The sequence below is a fragment of the Eurytemora carolleeae genome, unplaced genomic scaffold (assembly GCF_000591075.1).
Source record: "Eurytemora carolleeae unplaced genomic scaffold, Eaff_2.0 scaffold24, whole genome shotgun sequence".
Classification (NCBI taxonomy): Eukaryota; Metazoa; Arthropoda; class Copepoda; order Calanoida; family Temoridae; genus Eurytemora; species Eurytemora carolleeae.
In genome coordinates this window covers 372,516-391,413 of record NW_019396080.1, presented here as the reverse complement: position 1 = coordinate 391,413, position 18,898 = coordinate 372,516, and the positions used below count along the sequence as shown (strand labels likewise).

General features: G+C 32.1%; 2 protein-coding genes and 1 long non-coding RNA gene across 6 annotated transcripts; 1 reads left to right on the top strand and 2 right to left on the bottom strand.

Moving 5' to 3' along the window:
• Positions 1–2,091: 2,091 nt before the first annotated feature.
• On the top strand, positions 2,092–9,005 carry LOC111716380 (uncharacterized). The gene is made up of 8 exons (XM_023491830.1): positions 2,092–2,167; positions 3,030–3,077; positions 3,140–3,205; positions 4,149–4,194; positions 4,623–4,675; positions 6,844–6,924; positions 7,020–7,106; positions 8,691–9,005. The coding sequence occupies exons 1-8, from the start codon at positions 2,099–2,101 to the stop codon at positions 8,841–8,843; spliced, it is 603 nt and encodes a 200-aa protein (XP_023347598.1). The 5' UTR covers positions 2,092–2,098; the 3' UTR covers positions 8,844–9,005.
• Positions 9,006–9,010: 5 nt separating this feature from the next.
• On the bottom strand, positions 9,011–15,963 carry LOC111716355 (acidic mammalian chitinase). 4 transcript variants are annotated; one of them, XM_023491805.1, is made up of 9 exons: positions 15,896–15,963; positions 13,502–13,599; positions 12,664–12,742; positions 12,356–12,595; positions 10,974–11,221; positions 10,728–10,889; positions 10,476–10,668; positions 9,600–10,209; positions 9,011–9,543 (listed from the first exon to the last, which is right to left on the bottom strand). In XM_023491805.1, the coding sequence occupies exons 1-9, from the start codon at positions 15,951–15,953 to the stop codon at positions 9,111–9,113; spliced, it is 2,121 nt and encodes a 706-aa protein (XP_023347573.1). In that variant the 5' UTR covers positions 15,954–15,963; the 3' UTR covers positions 9,011–9,110. The 4 variants fall into 4 exon arrangements, with proteins under 4 accessions (XP_023347573.1, XP_023347588.1, XP_023347564.1 ...); XM_023491796.1 differs by having other exon boundaries at positions 9,023–9,543; positions 10,974–11,224; XM_023491813.1 differs by lacking the exon at positions 15,896–15,963 and having other exon boundaries at positions 9,023–9,543; positions 10,974–11,224; positions 12,664–12,785; positions 13,490–14,342.
• On the bottom strand, positions 14,557–15,889 carry LOC111716391 (uncharacterized). Its single transcript, XR_002768477.1, has 2 exons — positions 15,270–15,889; positions 14,557–15,044 (listed from the first exon to the last, which is right to left on the bottom strand). It is a non-coding gene; the product is annotated as an uncharacterized LOC111716391 (long non-coding RNA).
• Positions 15,964–18,898: the final 2,935 nt, after the last annotated feature.

Here is an 18,898-nt window from a genome sequence, read left to right as displayed (position 1 = left end):
GTTTTTTAAAAGCTCGTTCAACAAAAGTGTTCCTTAAGTAAGAAAACGACCATTTTTTAAGTTCGTTAAAAACGTTCGTTTATTAAAAAACGATTTTTATTTGTTCGTTTAAAAAATTTATAATCTTTAAATTTCTCTGAACAAACTACTTTGTTCGTTCATCATTCGTTTTCATTTTCATGAACGACACCATCGTTCATGAAAACATTTTTTTTGTTTTTGAAAGGTTTCATTCGTTAACTACAACATTCGTTAATTACAACATTCGTTAACTACAACATTAGTTAACTACAACATTCGTTAACTACAGCATTCGTTAACTACAACATTCGTTAATTACAACATTCGTTAACTACAGCATTCGTTAACTACAACATTCGTTAACTACAACATTCGTTAGCTACAACATTTGTTAACTACAACATTCGTTAACTACAACATTCGTTCCGATATTATTTCTAAAAGTTTTTTAACCAAATGTTTTCGGGAAAATAAAGTTTACAGTAAAACTAAATTTATAAAAATAGTTTCATGCTAATTACATTCATCATCAGTCATTGAAAATACCGTACTAGCTTGTAGGCAGCTAGAGCATGCATTTAACTATAGCGATAAAACTTAACATATGGATACATATTTAAAAGGAAAAAAATTACAGAAAAAGTTTTTTTTATAGAATCTTATCAAAATGTTAAAATCAGGAAATTCAGGATATCTCTAGCTAAACATTATTTAATTATTAATNTATATCCATCCTAGCGAGGGGGAAATTATGTATATATGAGGCCGGTGGGGGGGGGAATATATACCTCCTTCTTGAATACATATCCATCCTAGCGAGGAGGAAATGTATTCCCCTCCCCACTAGTTGCTCATACAGTGATTTATTTTATAAACAAAACTTTTTCTGACTTTATGTATTTTTTAATATTTATAGGTTTTATATTTCAGTTTACCTGTCTACATTTCTACCTGTCTACCTGTCTACCTTTCTACCTGTCTACCTGTCTACCTGTCTACCTGTCTATTGTCTACCTGTCTACCTAAACTGTCTACCTGTCTACCTATTGTCTACTTGTCTACTTGTCTACTTGTCTACTTGTCTATTTGTCTACCTGTCTACCTGTCTACCTGTCTATCTGCCTATGTGTTTGTGTTTAAAATTGTATAAATGTATAAATTTGAGTTTTGAAAAAGTTAAAATAAATCAGTATTTTGTTTATTTTGAGAAGTTCCCCAAGACGAGCTATCTTTATTACTTTTCGTGTGTTCACAAAAATAAGAAAAACAAAACATAAACTAGCAAAGCTAACAGAAGTTAAATAGTGGTTCAACAAATTTTTGTTTTTGTTTTGTTTTACTTCAATACGTGTCATGGAAAGTTTTATATTCAAATTAATTTTCCAAATATTTAGAATAGCCTTTTTTTGATTCAATATTTCTTACTTTTGTTTTATAAAAACATTGTTATAACATTGTTATCTAAGATTACTGGGAATAACTTAATGCGATGCCTGGAGCTAAAAAATCCGTGGTTACAGGAATGCCTGGAAAGTGAGAAACAATCTTTCAGCTTTATAACTCATAGTAGAGAACAAGCTTTCAAATACTAAATGTCAATTTATAATACGAAATATGTACTTTGAAGAATTTCATGTTTTTCTTCAAAATTCTGAATTGGGTGGAGTGAGCATGTGTCTAAAAAAGATTCCACTGTTTGAAAAAATTGTTCTATTGATCCAACTTGAACAAAAAACATTCTAGAATTTAAAATTAAAAATTATAGATTTTCACATCATTTAATATTCCAATTGTTTTCACATTCTACTAGAATTATTTAACTAAATTAATTTCTCATATAAATTTTTTTCTTGACGAACAGAGGAAAAATCAGAGATGATTTTATATATTTATACAATTCTTATTAAAAAAAGAATGCACAAGACAGTAATTTCATTTTTTAGCTACTATTATAGTGTTTTTGTTCATGCGCTCGTTCACTGCACGATTGCTGTATTTAATGTGTATTGGATAATTTTAAATCTTACAGTCGTCTTCATTTTCCAAATGTTATGAGTCTGTCTGTATAAAAGAAAAAATGCCTCCCCCACTACAAAACTTTGGCAGTTCTCTGGCTCGAGAAAGGATTGAAGAAAGAGCAGAACAGGTTGGGAAGATAGAAACTAACACCGAGTGAAAGTACAATGTCGTTGTAGTTTTTAAAGAGGGCCATGCCCAATTCACAATGGTACCCTTTGGACATTATCTGATCAATAATGTGAAAGATATCATCGTTTTTCTATTGAAAAGTGTTTGGCTGTAACAACTGTAACGTAAATCCGCACTTTTACATAGAAAGTACAATTGACAATAATTAATTACATTAGAGAAAAACAAGGATTATATTATTTATTTTCGGTCAGACAAAGGCCCCATGGGTACCGTACCGTACCTTACCGTACCGTACACCTTACCTTACTGTACCGTACATGTACCTTTTCAATCGGATATGCCACGTCACTCTAATCATTAAGGTCACTTGCTCTGACGTATTTAGCATATTTTTATTTAGGAAGACACAAATCTAAAAAAGATCTAATATCTACATAATACAACAAGACATTCGTATATATGTTCCCTATAGCCGGCCAAACGACTGCACCGAATAGGAAAAACTTTTTTGTGGACAATCCATGGGTAGCCAAGGGGTGATGTGGGCTAAACAAATTCAAATTTTAAAAAAAATCAAATTTTTATTTTTTCAAATCTTTAATTTTTTTTTCACGGGCCACGCCGGGCCCTTTAACTAGTACACGTAAATTTTTTATTTTTGAAAATTTGAGAAAATGAATATCTTATTATATTATATTAAAGTACTAGCTCAGGAACTCAGCTTTTTTTTTGGAAACTGAATTTTCTCCATAAAAGTCAACTCCTGCACATCAAATTTATGATCTGAAATCCAAACAAACAAACAGAGATTACTACTTTATAGTTTGTATATATAGATAATATCAAACTTGTTCTAGGACAGATTAGAAAAGATGAATACAAAACAAAAAGCAGGAACTCCACTGGTAAAATAAAATAAATAAAAAAATGTTTTTAAAAAAATTTCTGTTTAAATTTTTTTTTCCAGAGAGATATAAAGTTACAGCATAGAGTTCTACACTGGATGATTGGTTTACTAGGGGAGAAACCAAAGGTAAAGACGTTAGGAATTAAATGTTAGCTGAATTTATTGATTTTAAAGAACCTGATTACTCGCCACAAACTCTGATAATCTTGATATCTTTGCGACCTGATCGGCGTTTCAGACTTTGACTTTTATCTACAGTGAAACCCTTAATAACGAATACATCGGAAGAATTTATCAAATGTCGTCTTGACAATTTTTTAATGAGTTTTATATTATATTACGTAAATTTCAGTATTTGTGAAAATAAATAAATAGTCATGAATATGCGGGAACAGTTTTAAAGAGTTCCATATAATCATTTAATAAAAAAAGTAAATATCTGCAACATTCCATTATCAGAAAGTGAAGAATACGACATTTGATTAATTCTTTCGATGTATTCGTTATTAAGGGTTTCACTGTAGCAGAACTTTGAATTAAGTCTAAGACTTCCTAAACAATTCTAAAACAGATTCAAAAAGCTTGTTCTAACCTTTCTCTCAATAAAGCGACTGCGGACGGACGAAATTTAAAAAAAAACCTTCTTTCGAACACAGGGACACATGTGGTACAGTTTACAGCGTCGTTTACTTTTACCTTTTTCCCTTTTAAAGCAAAGATCTAAAAATATATCCTTCTTTTTTTCTCTGAAATTTGATGATTTCCAATTAAGGTTTCTCTATTAACTTGACTTACGGATCTATGCAGCAAAGACAAAGAAACAGATTTAAAACATTTGCAGATATTGTTTATGCGGATAATCAGGCATGTCGCACTTTAATTGAAGGGTTTCCTTAAATTCTATCCACAGTTCCTTTGGTTTCGACATCATTTTTGAAATATAATTAGCATGGTTCATAGGAGAAAATAAGTAGAACCCTTAATCAACAAAATAATTATGAATATATTTGTGTCGATTTCAGAACAACAACAAAATATTGAAAAAAAGGTTTAGTCACTTTTTTTTCAGGGTAAAGTTGATTACGATAACTGGATACAAGACCCAGCCCTGTTAGGACAATTATTTCAACATTTAAAAGTTTAAAGATCTACAATTTCACACGCCTCTACATTTATTAAAAACTATTGTTATGTTGTTTAAATGTGTTTTTCATGTATATATGTTTCAGTGGAAGGTTGTGAATTATTTTCATATCGATGTCAAACACCTAATTAAATTGTTTTACTCTAACGCGGAATTGAAACTGTTTCAAGGAAAATGTCAAATCCTTGCAAGCACTCGCAAGCAATTATACAGTAGCAAATTAGAAGCAATATTTATTAAAGAAAAAATCTAAATTCATTCAGTAATTAACGAATGAAAAAACGCAGATAATTTAGAAAGATTAGTTTTTCCCTTTTTTCCAAAACAAGGATCAATTTTTTCTCTCATTCCGTTTGAAGAACTTTTGTATTCTTAAGATCAAATAATTCTTGTTTACAGTTCGTGTCCTGCAGACTTGTATGTATAATTCAGTGCCAATGGATATGATAGAGGTAAAATTATAAAGGACAATAGGCTTTTGGGGATCTACGATCTACGATCTACGATCCATTGATAAAGTAACTCGTCCTTAAGTCACAACGGAACCAGCTGAAATGCTTTGTTTGATTAATTATGAATTAAATATCTTTGCTTTTATAAATCTATTTATTTTCATTTGTAGATTGTCTGCAAAAGTGACTTGCGAATCTCTTGTTACAGAGACAATGGAGAAATTATCAGACTTTACAAGCCTTTACAAGGGAGTGTTCGCGAAAAATGGAAGGGGGGGTAGAGGCTTACGGCGAAAAATAAGCGCTTTTAATCGCTACGAATCTTACTGTTATCTGTTGCATCTATAAGGAGAAAATTGTTTAAAACGACTTATACTGAAAAATGTAGCGTCCATACAAATTCAGAAAGTTGCAACATACAACTAGTATCGTAAAGTAATCAATTCAATTTCAACAAATCATTCAGATATTACAACCTAAAGTTTTCGATTATTTTTCGACGCATTCGTACATAGTTAATATTTTATAATATTTGTTGTTTGTTTAATATACAATGCACTAAAAACAATTTGTTTCCGTTAGGTGTCTCTGCCGTGTGTAATCATTCAAAGCATGGAGAGCAGAAACATCTAGCTAGGGGTCAAATATTTCGGCGTTTTAAGTGCATTGTATACAAAACTAATAACACATTTTATGAAATATTAACTAATTACAAATGTTTCGAAAAATAATCGATGACTATGAATGATATGTTTAAAATTAAATTGATTTTTTTTCCGATCCAAGTCTGATTAATTTGTATGGATGCTATATAAGGAGAAAGTAGTTTATTTAATTGATATTTTATAATATTTTTTATTTTTTTCCTGTTTTGAGGATTTTGATATTTTCCAGGAATTTTCGAAAATCCAGCGCCGGCGAATTATTAACTTAAAAAACACAAAATCAAAATATGAAATATCATATTATATACGCATGCGTCGAAAAATAATGGATGACTATTGTTTGTAATATCTGAATGATTTGCTTGGAATCAAATTGATTATTTTCCGATCTGAGTTGAATGTTGCAACTTTCCGAATGGACGCTACGTTCTTCGGTATGAGTTGTTTTTAACAATTTTCTCCTTATAGACGCAACAGATAGAAGTAAGATTTGTAACACTCCATTTAAAATGACACATTATTGATCTATTTTATGGGTTCAAGGGTACAGTTGTGAATTGGCATGCCTCTCTTTAAATATAATTATTACATCCATATTACATGATCAAAACTCCCACCAATGGCAGTGCAGTATTATTGTCATGTGTCTTTGTCTGTATCACATGACCAGTATACTGCACTGCCATCGGTGGGAGTTCTGGTCACATGATACAAGCGTATACATAATATTATCAATTATATCTATTAAAAATGAAAAATAATTAATTCAAATAATAATAGGAGCAAACCTAAGTTACTTAGGCCCCTCTGGGATATCGTCGATTTCAGATTGATTGCGTATTTGCTGAATATGATCTGTTTAAACCTACTATTTTGGTACAAAAATCTATATATAAAAATGTTGTATAAGATTAACACTGTTTTATATCAATTTCTCGAGACAGGAACATCAGATAGAACTTTTATGGGTCTTGATCAACTCCTAAAATGCTTAGGTTTCATCCTATACCCCTTTCATTTTTTCTTTACAGTCACTTTAATTTATGGGTCATATGAAGTCTCACACAAAATTTGTACCGAACAGGCTCTGGTTTAAGACTTTGATTAATATCAAAAAGTATGAATTTTTTAGTTGATGATCCCCCCCCCTCCTCCTCCCCCCTTTAAATAGCTGAGGCCGAGAGACATTTTTAACCTTTGGAGATAAGAGCCATCAAATATTTTAGTTGTTTTGAAAAATATGTTTTTTCTATTAAGAAAGTACGCCAGAGCTGGGAACATTTGTGTTTGATACTCAAATTTCCGATTGATTGATATCGATATCCACCGAGGGCACTTTTAATTTGAGGATCTATAAAGAACTATACCTTTCCAAATCGTCATTTTAGTTATTCCTCCCTTGATCAAAGGCCCCTTTAACCCCTGACTGGGTACATTACCATGCGGGATAAACAAATTTTAAGAAAAGCTGGAAGCGCCCTCAATTTGCATTGTTTGTTCTAGGGTCCAGTATCTAAAGTAGAGAAGAGAGAGGATAAGCTTGAACTATTTTTAAACTACTCAAGACGGTTTGGAGTACCTGAGGTATTTTAACAATAACAAACTTTTGAAAAACACAAAGTACAATTATTTAAGACCATACGGATATAAAAAATGATTTTAAAATCTTTTTTTTTAAGAAGTATCTTTTTGATCCTGAAATTGATCTGACCTTGAAGCAAAATATTCCAAAGGTGACAAGATGTCTCGCCTCCCTCGCCAAACTGGTAAATTAATTAATAACAGACAAGATACCTTTCCTCCCTCGCTAAACTGGCAAATTAATAAATAACAGACAAGACACCTTTCCTCCCTCGCCAAGCTGGTAATTTAATAAATAACAGACAAGATACCTTTCCTCCCTCGCTAAACTGGTAAATTAATTAATAACAGACAAGATACCTTCCTTACCTCGATAAACCGGTAGTTTAATAAAAAAACATATATGATGTCTTCCCTCCATCGCTAGCCTGACAATTTATTAAAAAACAGACAAGATGTCTTCCCTTCCTTCGTTAAACGGGTAGTTTAATAAACTAGGCTTTTAGGGCGCTTCGCACCCATCTTCTATTTCAATTGTGAACATTTTCTCTTTGTATACATTGTAAAACTAAAACAAAACACAAATTTCGCGGGTTGTATAAAAAAGAAAAATCCTGAAATGTTAAAAATTTTCAAAAATCGAATTTTCTTAGGGTCACATTTTAAAAAATTCGATCATCCCTGGGGTCATGTGAGGCACCACAAAAAATTTGGGCGCGACTGGTTCAGCCGTTTTGACGTTTATTGGATACAAACGGACAAACAAAATTTAGAAATGTAATCAAATCTTTAAAGAGACTTTATCTAAAATAAAATCCATTTAAGGATTTATAAAACTCTCGGTTCACTACGGTATCTTTAAATATTTCTGTTATAAAAATGTGGACGATATCGTTTCGAAAAAAGGTAAATTTTATCCTGAAAAGCGATAATTGCGACAATTGCTCTCATAAATCACTTTTGCAAAAATCTGATGACTTTCAATATATTTAATTACAAAATACAGGGTTACCCACAAAGAATGAGACTGAAAAGACGACTTGAAACTCTTCAATTAAGAAAAAAAGTTTACAGTTGCAGGTAGATATGGGCACGTTCGATTTTTTTCATTTCGTTCGTTCATCGTTTGTGAACAACCCATTTCGTTCTTTTCATTTTAACCGTTTAACAAATGTATTTCGTTCGTTTCCAACATTATTTTCATTTTCCATCTATTTCGTTGGTTTTCTGACTGAACGATGGTTCAGTCAGAAAACTGATCGTTTTTCAAAAAATTGTTAGAAAAATCTTTTTTTAAAAGGTTTATTCCAAAAATCGTTGTTTCATTTAAAAAACGATTGTTTTTTTCCAAATCTGTTGGAAAATTCTTTATTTAGTAAAAAAAACTATCGTTTTTTTCAGGTTTGTTTGAACGATTATAAATCTTTCGTTTTATTTTTTTTTTCGTTTTTAAACAATAATAATTTTTTCATTTCTCTGAACGATCTATTTCGTTTGTCAATCGTTAGTTTCCACGAAAATTTTCGTTTATTCTCCATGATCGTTGAAAAAAACGATGCCCATCTCTAGTGGCAGGTAATCATGAATCTAAGAAATAGATTCAGCACTGTCGTCTTAGAAGTCTCAACATTTGCGGGTTACTCTGAATCTAAATATTTATAGTGTTTGCGCAGGTTCAAAGGGTTCTGACGTGAATAGCGCATGCGGTTCTTTACATCAAGGGCCATGTAAAATTACGTTGACAGTCTCTTTAAAGAAAGCTATTTCAGGCCAGATTTGAAGAATTTGAAGATGTTAACATAGAAGAGGAAGAGAGTGAAGGAGAAGATGACGATGAAAGGATAGAACAAGAGAAAAGAGAAGGAGACAAGAGAACTGCTGATTTTGAAATTGTGAAAAGTAATAAATATAATATAACTTAATAAATAATAATATGCCCAAAAGTGAAACTTGGCTTTTTAAAATAAGTATTATATTACAAAATGTTTTTTTACTCACTTCTAGTAAGAGCTAGACAGTTTGCAGTTAAAGTGTATTTGATGTTGTTACAAAGCAAATAAATCAATTAGTATCTTTAATTTTACAAGTGTTAGTAAAAATATTTTCTTTCCAAATTAATTCATTTATTTTGAAATCACAGACTTTAAAAAACTTTAATTTCGAATAAAAGTCGACATAACGTCTTAGCATTAACAGGGTGTTAAAACTTTATCAACAGCTGAAATTATGGGATATCTACCACCTCCACATCTGTTATTGAAATCATCTGAAGGTAAGTCCCAGAACATTGCTCCACCTAAATCATTATCCAGGATATACTGAGCCTTGAGTCCTGCTATTGCTGGATCATCATATCCAACCCATTGGTTTCCATTGTATGCATATGGTCCACGTGACCCAGTTAGATCATTGACAACTGTCCAACCATTCTTCAGGTTTAGACATATCTCCTGGTAGCTAAGGAATCCTGCCTGCTGAGTGATACTACCCTGAGAACCTGCTCCGGATCCACTTGATCCAATACTGGTAGATGAACCACTCAAGGTCCATGATTGACCATAAGTTGGGATTCCAACAACCAATTTGCTTTTTGGAGCTCCTTTACTCAACCAGTAGTTAACACTAAAATAACAGATTTTAATTTAAACATTATGTTTTTTCAAGTAATCAAAACTTACGCAAAGTCCACTGATAGCTCATCAGATGAAGAGGTAGAGTAAAGTGGAGCATGATGATTAACAGTACTCTCCCAGGATCCATGCATGTCATAGGTCATCAAATGGATTGCATCAAGATACTTTGATAATTCAGGAACATCATAACCAGCATCTATCTTGCTCTTTCCAGCAGCCACTGCTGCTGTCAATTCCCATCCATAAGGTTTAAAAGCAGTTTTTAGCTCTTTTACCCATGCAGCAAAAGTAGATTTTTCAGATGCAGACTGCTCAAATGCAGGGTATTCATAATCCAAATCAAGACCATCAAATTTATACTTGGCAATAAATTCCACCGCTTTAGTCACAAAGTTTGCTCTTAAAGCAGCAGAGGCAAGAAGAGTGGCATATTTGTTAGTCCTTGAGTCATTCCATCCTCCAAGGGCAATCAAAAACTTCTTATTTGGATACTGAGCACGGAGTCCGACAAACTTTTCGTAATTTTTAAGATCAATGTCTAGCCATGAGTCAAAAACATTCATGGTATAAGTACTTCCATCCAGGGTTGCAAATGCATAAACAATATGTGTGCATAGGCTTACATCAATATCTTCAACTTTGTAGCTGCCAAGACCTGTAAAATAGAAAAAAATGTTTGGTTCTTGTTAACATTTTCAGAAACTCTTAACCCTATTCAAAATTTGCAATTTTTTTCTGAAAACATATCGAATGTTATAGATTTTTGTCACAATAAGAAAATATGGGGGGAGGGGGGGGGGGGCCATTTCTTTTTTTGTGTAAACCAGAAATCAGTCGGAATAGAGTTAAAAATTTCATCAACTTTTTATCTTTATAAGTAAAAACCCAATACTTATAAAATAAAGCTAATTATTTAATTACCTGGTCTGTAATGTGCCCAGTTGGGATAGTAGCAAACCACTTTCTTTGGCGAGCAGTTTCCGCTTCCAGTAGACGTAGTTGATGATACCCCTGGGGAAGTTGTAGCTGGAGTTATTACTGAAGTGATTGAAGATGTGACCGGTGATTGTGTTGTAGATGGTTGAGATCCTCCAGTTCCCTGGCAAAGCTCATTCTAAAAAATTTAGATTTTTAAAGTTCATTTTTTCTTCTCAAAATCTTATATAGAATTACATTATTAAGCTTGATCGAAGTAAATGAAGGATTCTTGGACCCTGAGAAACTGATCTGCAGACCAAGAGATAGAACTGATCCAGCTTTGGATCCTGAAAACCAGGATTTAGATGTAACCGTGAAGCTGGTTCCAGAAGATGGGGTCACATCTGCATCCCAAAACTAAAAAAATATGATTGTTTTTTTTGTTCTTATATAATAATTTCGGCGTAGTTAGGATAAAACTGAAATATAGAAAATTCTGACCTGTATATTGGAGATTGGAACATCAGATGTAATCAGTATAGAAAATGAAGATATTGAAGTTGTGACTGGAAGATTAAGAGTTGCTCCTAGGTTCCCTGTCCAACTGCTAGATACAGCTAACATACTGTTACAACTTCCAGCTCCTCCAGCTGTTGATGCGGCTGTCGTTGTTGTTGTTGTTGTTGCAGGTTTTGCTGTAGTTTGTGTTGCAGTTGTAGTGGAAGGATTTGTAGAGGGGGCTGCAGTAGCTGCTGTAATAGTAAAAAGCTAATAATTCACTTCTAAATGTCAAAGCCTAGTTAATAAAACGTTTCTTTAAGTTTAGAATTAAAATATCTTATGACCAAAGAACACATTTTTAAAGGGACTGTAAGCGCAAAGATTGCAATGCCTGATTTATAATGGTACGCTTGAAACCTTAATCTGATCAAAAATGTGTAAGATAAATATCATAGATTTTCTGTCTCGAAAAGTGCTTAATCCTGATAATTTCTCCAGTCTTTCATTTAAGCAAAAAATGTGGTGGTCAGTTCTGCGGAGAAACCACAAATCAAAATAAACTGTTTTCAAAAAAATTTTCAAAAACAAACAGCATGGATATCTAATTCATACTTGATCCGACAAAGCTTTTTAGGTTACAGTTGTTAATCCAGCATGCCATGCCATTTTCGCATGAAGGGTCACTTGAAGATATACTTACAGTCCCTTTTCGTAAAGAATCTGTGTTTCTCACTCTACTGTCTCCATTTTCAACTTCACTATAACCTTCAAATATTATCTAAAAAAGGAAGGAGATCCTATGCCCCGACCAATCTAATCTAGAAGGGCAATATATTGTGTAAACTAGTTAGTAACGGTCAGTGTTCACTCTAACCCCTGATCCATCACCCTTAGGCCGTTCCTTCTATAAACTACATTGGTCGACAAATTGACGTCTCCTATATTGGTCGTCAAATGTACTGAGAAATATCTACACTATCAGATAAGAATTTAGTATGAGACAACTTGGGGCCAACATATCGTCCCCCAAAGTACGTGAACTACACGACCACTATATATGGAGAAAACGGGCTCTGCAATCAAATATCATACATGGTGCCCCACGAAATATGACCGTTGGTGAAAAGTTTAAATGTCTTCTTCCATAATTTGTTAAATTGTTTGATACCAAAGAGAATGATAATAAATATTATGTGGCAGTCATATCATAGTAAAATGGATTTCAAAGTAAATTATATTTGAGTAAATGATTTGTTTAACGAAATAAACTGCATTAAGTATTTAATATCTAAAACAGTATATGTAAGACGACATTCAAAACCATTCATCAACTGTCATGTTTCATGGGACACCCTGTACAAAATTTTGAGGAATTTTTTCACCTGAATTGCAAACAACATTTACTGCCCAATTACAATTCTTGATAGAGTCATCCCACAGGAGTCCAGCTGCACATGATTCACTAGTAGCTACGCCATAGAAGCATTTATAGAACTTCTGGCAATCGGATGGGTCAGCAAAGTTACCCGCAACACCTGGGGGGCAAACAAACACACCAGCTGGAGCCTTTGTTGTAGAAGGCTTGGATGTGGATGTAGTAGTTGGTGAAGGTGATGTAGGTCCTGAAGAGCAGTTACAGATATTTTCAACAAAAACTAAGAAATGCTAGAACAATCCCTTTATAAATTACCTGAATTACAAGAGACAAGAGCCGCCCAGTTGCAGAGCTTGAGGGAATCATCCCAAAGGGTTCCAGCTGGACATGATTCCTGGGTAGAGATGGACATTGATGTTTCATATTTTGCTTTTCACCTGACAACAAATTTAAATTCTATACTTTTTGCAAATGAGCTTATGATGAGTTAATGAAATCTTTACAATATTAGAGGAACTTGACACATAAAAATGAAAACTATAAACATGCAGGGGCGGAATTTAACAAATTTAAGCCACAGCTTAAATTCAAGTTGTGGCTGAAATATGGCTGGTTCCACTTAAAATCGTATTCAATGTTTCAAGATTTAAAGCAGCGCTCAATTGAAACCATTTTTTGGGGGATTTGAGACGCGGCTCAAATCCATATACAATTTTAGGTTGGATACAGTTTCTAAACTACAGGGGTGTGCTAAAAACCTGTAGTTGTAGGAAGCTAGTACCTTCATTTTGGAGAAAATTTTAGACATTTTTTGATGGTGCAAACAAGAGCCTTCAATAATTTCTGTAGTTAATTTAATTTAAATTTGAAATTTTTTCTCAATTTGTGATTTGGGGTTTTGAAAGAGTAAATGGTCCTCGATCCTAAGTTTTAAAAAAACTTGATTCTTTTACGACTTGTGACTACGATCGCAAGAAGTCGTTGAACTGTGTAGATGCGGTTCAACTACAAATCCTTACTTTTAATTTTGAATCGGTTATTTAGGATTTGATCCTGTAAACACAGTAAGTAGTTGAACCGACGGTGGAAAGTTCAACGACTTTTCTCCAATTGATTAAATCAGGTCCAAGAAAAACTATGCCTGTCTCTATTCCTGAAAAGCTGTTCCGTAGAAGCATTTATAGAACTTCTGACAGTTAGAAGGATCAGCAAAGTTTCCAGCAACACCTGCTGGGCAACTAAATCCTGAGACTAAGCAAAAAATACATATTTTTAAAGGTAAAATTTAACCTGTAAACATTATTACGGAACTGATTTCTTGCCTCAAACTCCAATTCTTATTTTTTTTCATAGCTTTACACTATCAGGGACAATATCGTAACGAATTTGAGCTAGGTTGGTGAACTACCTAATATCGGTTAAAATTTAAATCATTTATACAAAGTTTAAGGTTCAAAAGGATTTGAATCGGTGATTCAAGATTTCAACCGATGGTGCCAGTTCTAGGTAGCTCAGCGAACTCCCCAGCAATGTATTAAATTTGGTCCCTGGTTGCAATGATATGCGGATCAAAGAGGATCGAAGCAATCAATTTCTTATTTCGAAAGGATATAATCAAAAAAGTGCAATTAAAATATCAAATCTAAGTGATTGCTGTAAATATGTGATGAAAATTCCAGGGTTACATGAAAACCACTGTAATTAAGAATTAACATGTGAATGTTTAAAGTTTGATGGCATTGCGCATAAAATAATTCGTTTAGTACTTTGCCTTTACAAGTGTTTAATTATTCATGCAATAGAAATATATATTTGATATGATACATTTAAGTATAATGAATGTTAAGATTTTAATGATATAATTAGATGAAATGAAAATATTTCATGATTTATAATGCATATTTGTAATTAAAAATGAATGCGAGTGCAGTAAACAATATTGAGTTTATCTGAAATCTTAAAAATGAAAAATTAAAGGAGATTCCACCATTTCTTGAATACTTCTGAAAATAAAGATCTTTATTTTATTATTTTGCTTTTTTGAATTGTTAAAAAGTTGAATCCATCCAACTGTGGAAGCCGTAATTAAAGCAATATTTAATGTACTTGATGCTTCTATAAAACAGAAAACTTTACCAGGTATATTATATATATACCTTAAAAATAAACTTAAATGTGTTTCAACCGGAATTTCAGTTTTTTTCGGAATTTTTTTACATTTCCTTTATGGAAAATATTATGGAATTCCGAATTCATTTCAGGGCCATTTTTTCTCTTCTAACCGGAATTTCCGGAACCCTGTTCCGGAATAATGTTCCGTTTTTTCCGGTTTCGATTTTGTTTGAAATTTTCTTTAAATTCCGGCTTTTCCGGATCTTTCTAAAATGGATTTCCCCCCCGGAATAATGGAAACTCTAAGTTTCAGTGCACTCCATCAATTGCAATGTTCCATGATCATAACTAGGGTCTTCCAGAATTTTATGGGTTCCACTGTATTAGTTCCTGTATTAGTTCCTGTATTAGTTCCTGTATTAGTTCCTGTATTAGTTCCTGTATTAGTCTGTATTAGTTTCTGTATTAGTTCCTGTATTAGTTCCTGTATTAGTTCCTGCATTAGTTCGTTCCTGTATTAGTTCCTGTATTGATTCCTGTATTAGTTCCTGTATTAGTTCCTGTATTAGTTCCTGTATTAGTTCCTGTATTAGTTCCAGGTTCCTGTATTAGTTCCTGGTTCCTGTATTAGTTCCTGTATTAGTTCCGGAATTAGTTCCTGTATTAGTTCCTGTATTAGTTCATGTATTAGTTCCTTTATTAGTTCCTGTATTAGTTCCTGTATTAGTTCCAGGTTCCTGTATTAGTTCCTGTATTAGTTCCTGTATTAGTTCCTGTATGAGTTCATGTATTAGTTCCAGTATTAGTACCTGTATTAGTTCCTGTATTAGTTTTCAAACTTATGCGTGATAACAATTACAATTTCGTGAATTATTTGTATTAGCAATATTATGGCCCGGGTAATGTTATTTCGACAGAAAATTAAAATAGATTAATTGTGATATTTTGGAACGTGGAAGTGCAAATGATAATACTAAATAGATAAAAAAAAACACAATTTTCTAGCCAACGTAAAACTAAATCCCGAAATTAAATAATCATAAAAAACAAAAATTTCCTAAAAAGGCTGAAAATAAATAAAAGTAATAAAAATTTTGTTAACTTAGTGTTAAGGTATTGCCCATTTATATAAGCATGTTCAATTCAAACCGGTCACTTATAGCCTTGTTTGATTAGGAATCTATTAGATATCCATGTTTTTTTACTTTGAAGTATGATTATTTTCAATTGTCATTTCTCAATGAAAGAGGCGGATTTCTTGCTTCGGAAACAATTGAGTATTCTCTTCAGAATTAAATACGTTAGTGATCAGGTAAGGTTTGAAGGGTTTGAAGGGGATCGAACATGCTCCTCTTTTTTTTTAAATGGTGTGTCACTTAAAAAAACAATGACAGTCCCTTTAAAATACAAAAATCCACAATATTACTTCATCTACCTTCTGTTGTACATATTGTAACAAACAGATTTAATCCGAAAAATAGTTTAAGCTTCATCGTTACCGAGTTCAGCAACGACTGGATTTTTTTCAAATTGTGTGAAAAGAAAATAACATATGTTTAGGTATTATTAATAGTAATGTTGTCCGTATGATAATAAACATGGATTTAAAACAGGGAGAGTTTAAAATCTATATTATCTAGAAAAAATTTTTATTCGTAGGCTTTCAGGACGCTTCGCGCCTATCTTTGAGCTTTGAGCTTATTTGTCGCTCATTTATCGATATTTTTCGTGGATTTTGAAAAATTGAAATTTTGTTGAAGGCGTTTTTACCTGAGAATGTGTGAAGTCCCACAAAAAATTTGAGCCCGATCAGTTCATCTGTTTTGACGTTTAGAATAAATATTGAATTTAGATAATTTTTGAAAAGTTTTGAAATTTATATACTTTTTTCACCCCTCTTCAACCACTAACGCCTGTTCAATGTTTTTTTAAAATGTGACGGACATATATATAGTGATGCTAGGTTGTCAAGCTGAATTTTGATGACTACTGAGGATTGGGCTCACTCATTTTCCTCCGTTAACGTTTGTAAAATGTGTTTTTCCTCAAATGTTACAGACACTGTTAACAGGAATGATCTCGAAATTTGAAGTGACCCATTTTATACAAAGATGGTATTGCATCAAAAAGCCTTCGTTGATCAAAAATGTGTTACAATTTTGAAAACTCATTCTTTTTAATTTTGACTTCTGAAATGTTAGTATTTTTACTGTAAGAAAGAATATAGGAATAATTAGAATTAAATTCTGTAAACTTTACAAAAACAAGGATATCTTCTTCAGAATTGATCAGATAAAGTTAAATGGGGCATTGTCAGCTTTGCATGAAGATTGAAGGATCACTTCCTTTTAATATCTAACTACCTAAACCATTTCAACCTCTACGAACATTAAGTTAAAAAAAACATAAGGGATTGCTCACCGAAATTTAAAAATTTCTCGGCTTCTGATTAGCTGTTCGGGTTTATTCAAACGCCCTAATGATTAGTTGAATTTTATACAGTTTTCTGGATATACAAACAATGTTTAAATTACTACGACAGTGTACTGTTGTACATTTGGTACAGGGTGTCCCAATAAACATGGAATTCAGTGACGAATTCGATATCGTCTTTTTAAATAATTCTTTGATTTAGTATAGTGATACCTACTGAGAAAGCTGTAATCTGTAAGAGTTTTTTTTCTGCTATGTTCACATTTTGTTTGTTTATGTTTTAACTGAATGCAGTTGTACTTAGTAAAACAAGGAAATAGCAGTTACACAGAATACAAACAGAGTAAACTTGACCGTCTTCACTGTTCATCTTGCGGAGACATTACAGACACATCTTTACTTTACCCTTTCTATAAAATAACTTCTAGCAATCATAATAATATTATGGCTTTTGAAATCAGATATTACAATGCTAATTCATAACAAAGACGATATCAAATTCGTCACTAAATTCCCATGTTTTTTGGAACACCCTGTACATGCTTCTCGTTTTTAAACTGCCAGTCCCGTTAATTCTATAGCTAAAATCTAGAAAACTATAATAATAAAAAAAAATCCGAACCCCTCAAGCTAGGAAGCTTTTGTTGTATTCCCTGTTTTCCTAATGCCATGATGAGGAGAAAAAAAGCTGCCACTTGTGCAGTACAAAACATAAACGATTTAAATTATGAATATATAATATGAATTAAAAACATGATATGAATTGAATATATAATATGAATTAAAAACATGATATGAATTGAATATATAATATGAATTAAAAACATTATATGAATTGAATATATAATATGAATTAAAAACATGATATGAATTGAATATATAATATGAATTAAAAACATGATTTGAAATGAATATATAATATGAATTAAAAACATGATATGAATTGAATATATAATATGAATTAAAAACATGATATGTATTGAATATATAATATAAATTGAATATATAATATGAATTAAAAACATAATATGAATTAAAAACATGATATGAATTAAAAACATAATATGAATTAAATATTTAAAATGAAATGAATATATAATATGAATTAAAAAAATAATATGAATTAAATATATCATAGGAAAAAGATTGCTATTATAAATTAACCCAATTTGAAAATATGCCGTTTTTAACTTTAATGTAATTTATCACACAATCTAATGATTATAAACTAATCTTTCACACTTGCCACAATATATAATATTATATTATATCCTTCTAACTCAACCCCCCCCCCCTTCACCCCATACCGATTCACAATCCCATGGTGTCTCCCCTATCAGTAGGTAAAAATTTAAACTGATAAATTTCATGCATGTTCTTTTTTCTTTGAATAATTCTGTTATATTTGATACTAGCTGAAAAAAGAAAAATTTGTGAAAAAAAATATTTGAAAAAAATACGAATCTTTTTAAGCCTATATCACAAAAAATTTCAGCCCAATCGGTCCAGCCGTTTGGCCGGCCATAGCCAACATACATATATATATATACGAAAGTCTTGTTTTATTATATAGATCGTTTTATTTTCGCACTGATTACACGCACGTCTGCCCATTTAGTAAAAGTAAATTCAACCTATATGAAGCATAAAGTCTGACCGCGTCAACCTTGTTGCACCAGCTAGTCCTGTCCATAGAGCTAGGTACAGTACAAACTGGGACCGGAAAAGTTGACCCGGCTCGGAAATTCAAATGTACTACGGCTGCCCGTGATTATAGGAGATGATAAAATGCTGAAATATATATTTACAGAAAAGCGGTCTCCATCTTTTATTTCTGATCTTGTTTGTTCATATTGCTCTATTTCTGATCTGGTTTGTTCATATTGCTCTATTTCTGATCTGGTTTGTTCATATTGCTCTATTTCTGATCTGGTTTGTTCATATTGCTCTATTTATGATCTGGTTTCTTCATATTGCTCTATTTATGATCTGGTTTCTTCATATT

Coding starts and splice junctions, on each gene's coding strand:
- LOC111716380 (XM_023491830.1), top strand. CDS start 2,099: ATGCCTCCCCCACTACAAAACTTTGGCAGTTCTCTGGCTCGAGAAAGG. Junction 3,078..3,139: donor AAAAAGCAGGAACTCCACTG/GTAAAATAAAAT, acceptor TTTTTTTTCCAG/AGAGATATAAAGTTACAGCA. Junction 4,195..4,622: donor ACAAGACCCAGCCCTGTTAG/GACAATTATTTC, acceptor TCTTGTTTACAG/TTCGTGTCCTGCAGACTTGT.
- LOC111716355 (XM_023491796.1), bottom strand. CDS start 15,953: ATGAAGCTTAAACTATTTTTCGGATTAAATCTGTTTGTTACAATATGT. Junction 10,890..10,973: donor TTCCAATCTCCAATATACAG/GTCAGAATTTTC, acceptor ATATTTTTTTAG/TTTTGGGATGCAGATGTGAC. Junction 10,210..10,475: donor CTGGGCACATTACAGACCAG/GTAATTAAATAA, acceptor TCTATTTTACAG/GTCTTGGCAGCTACAAAGTT.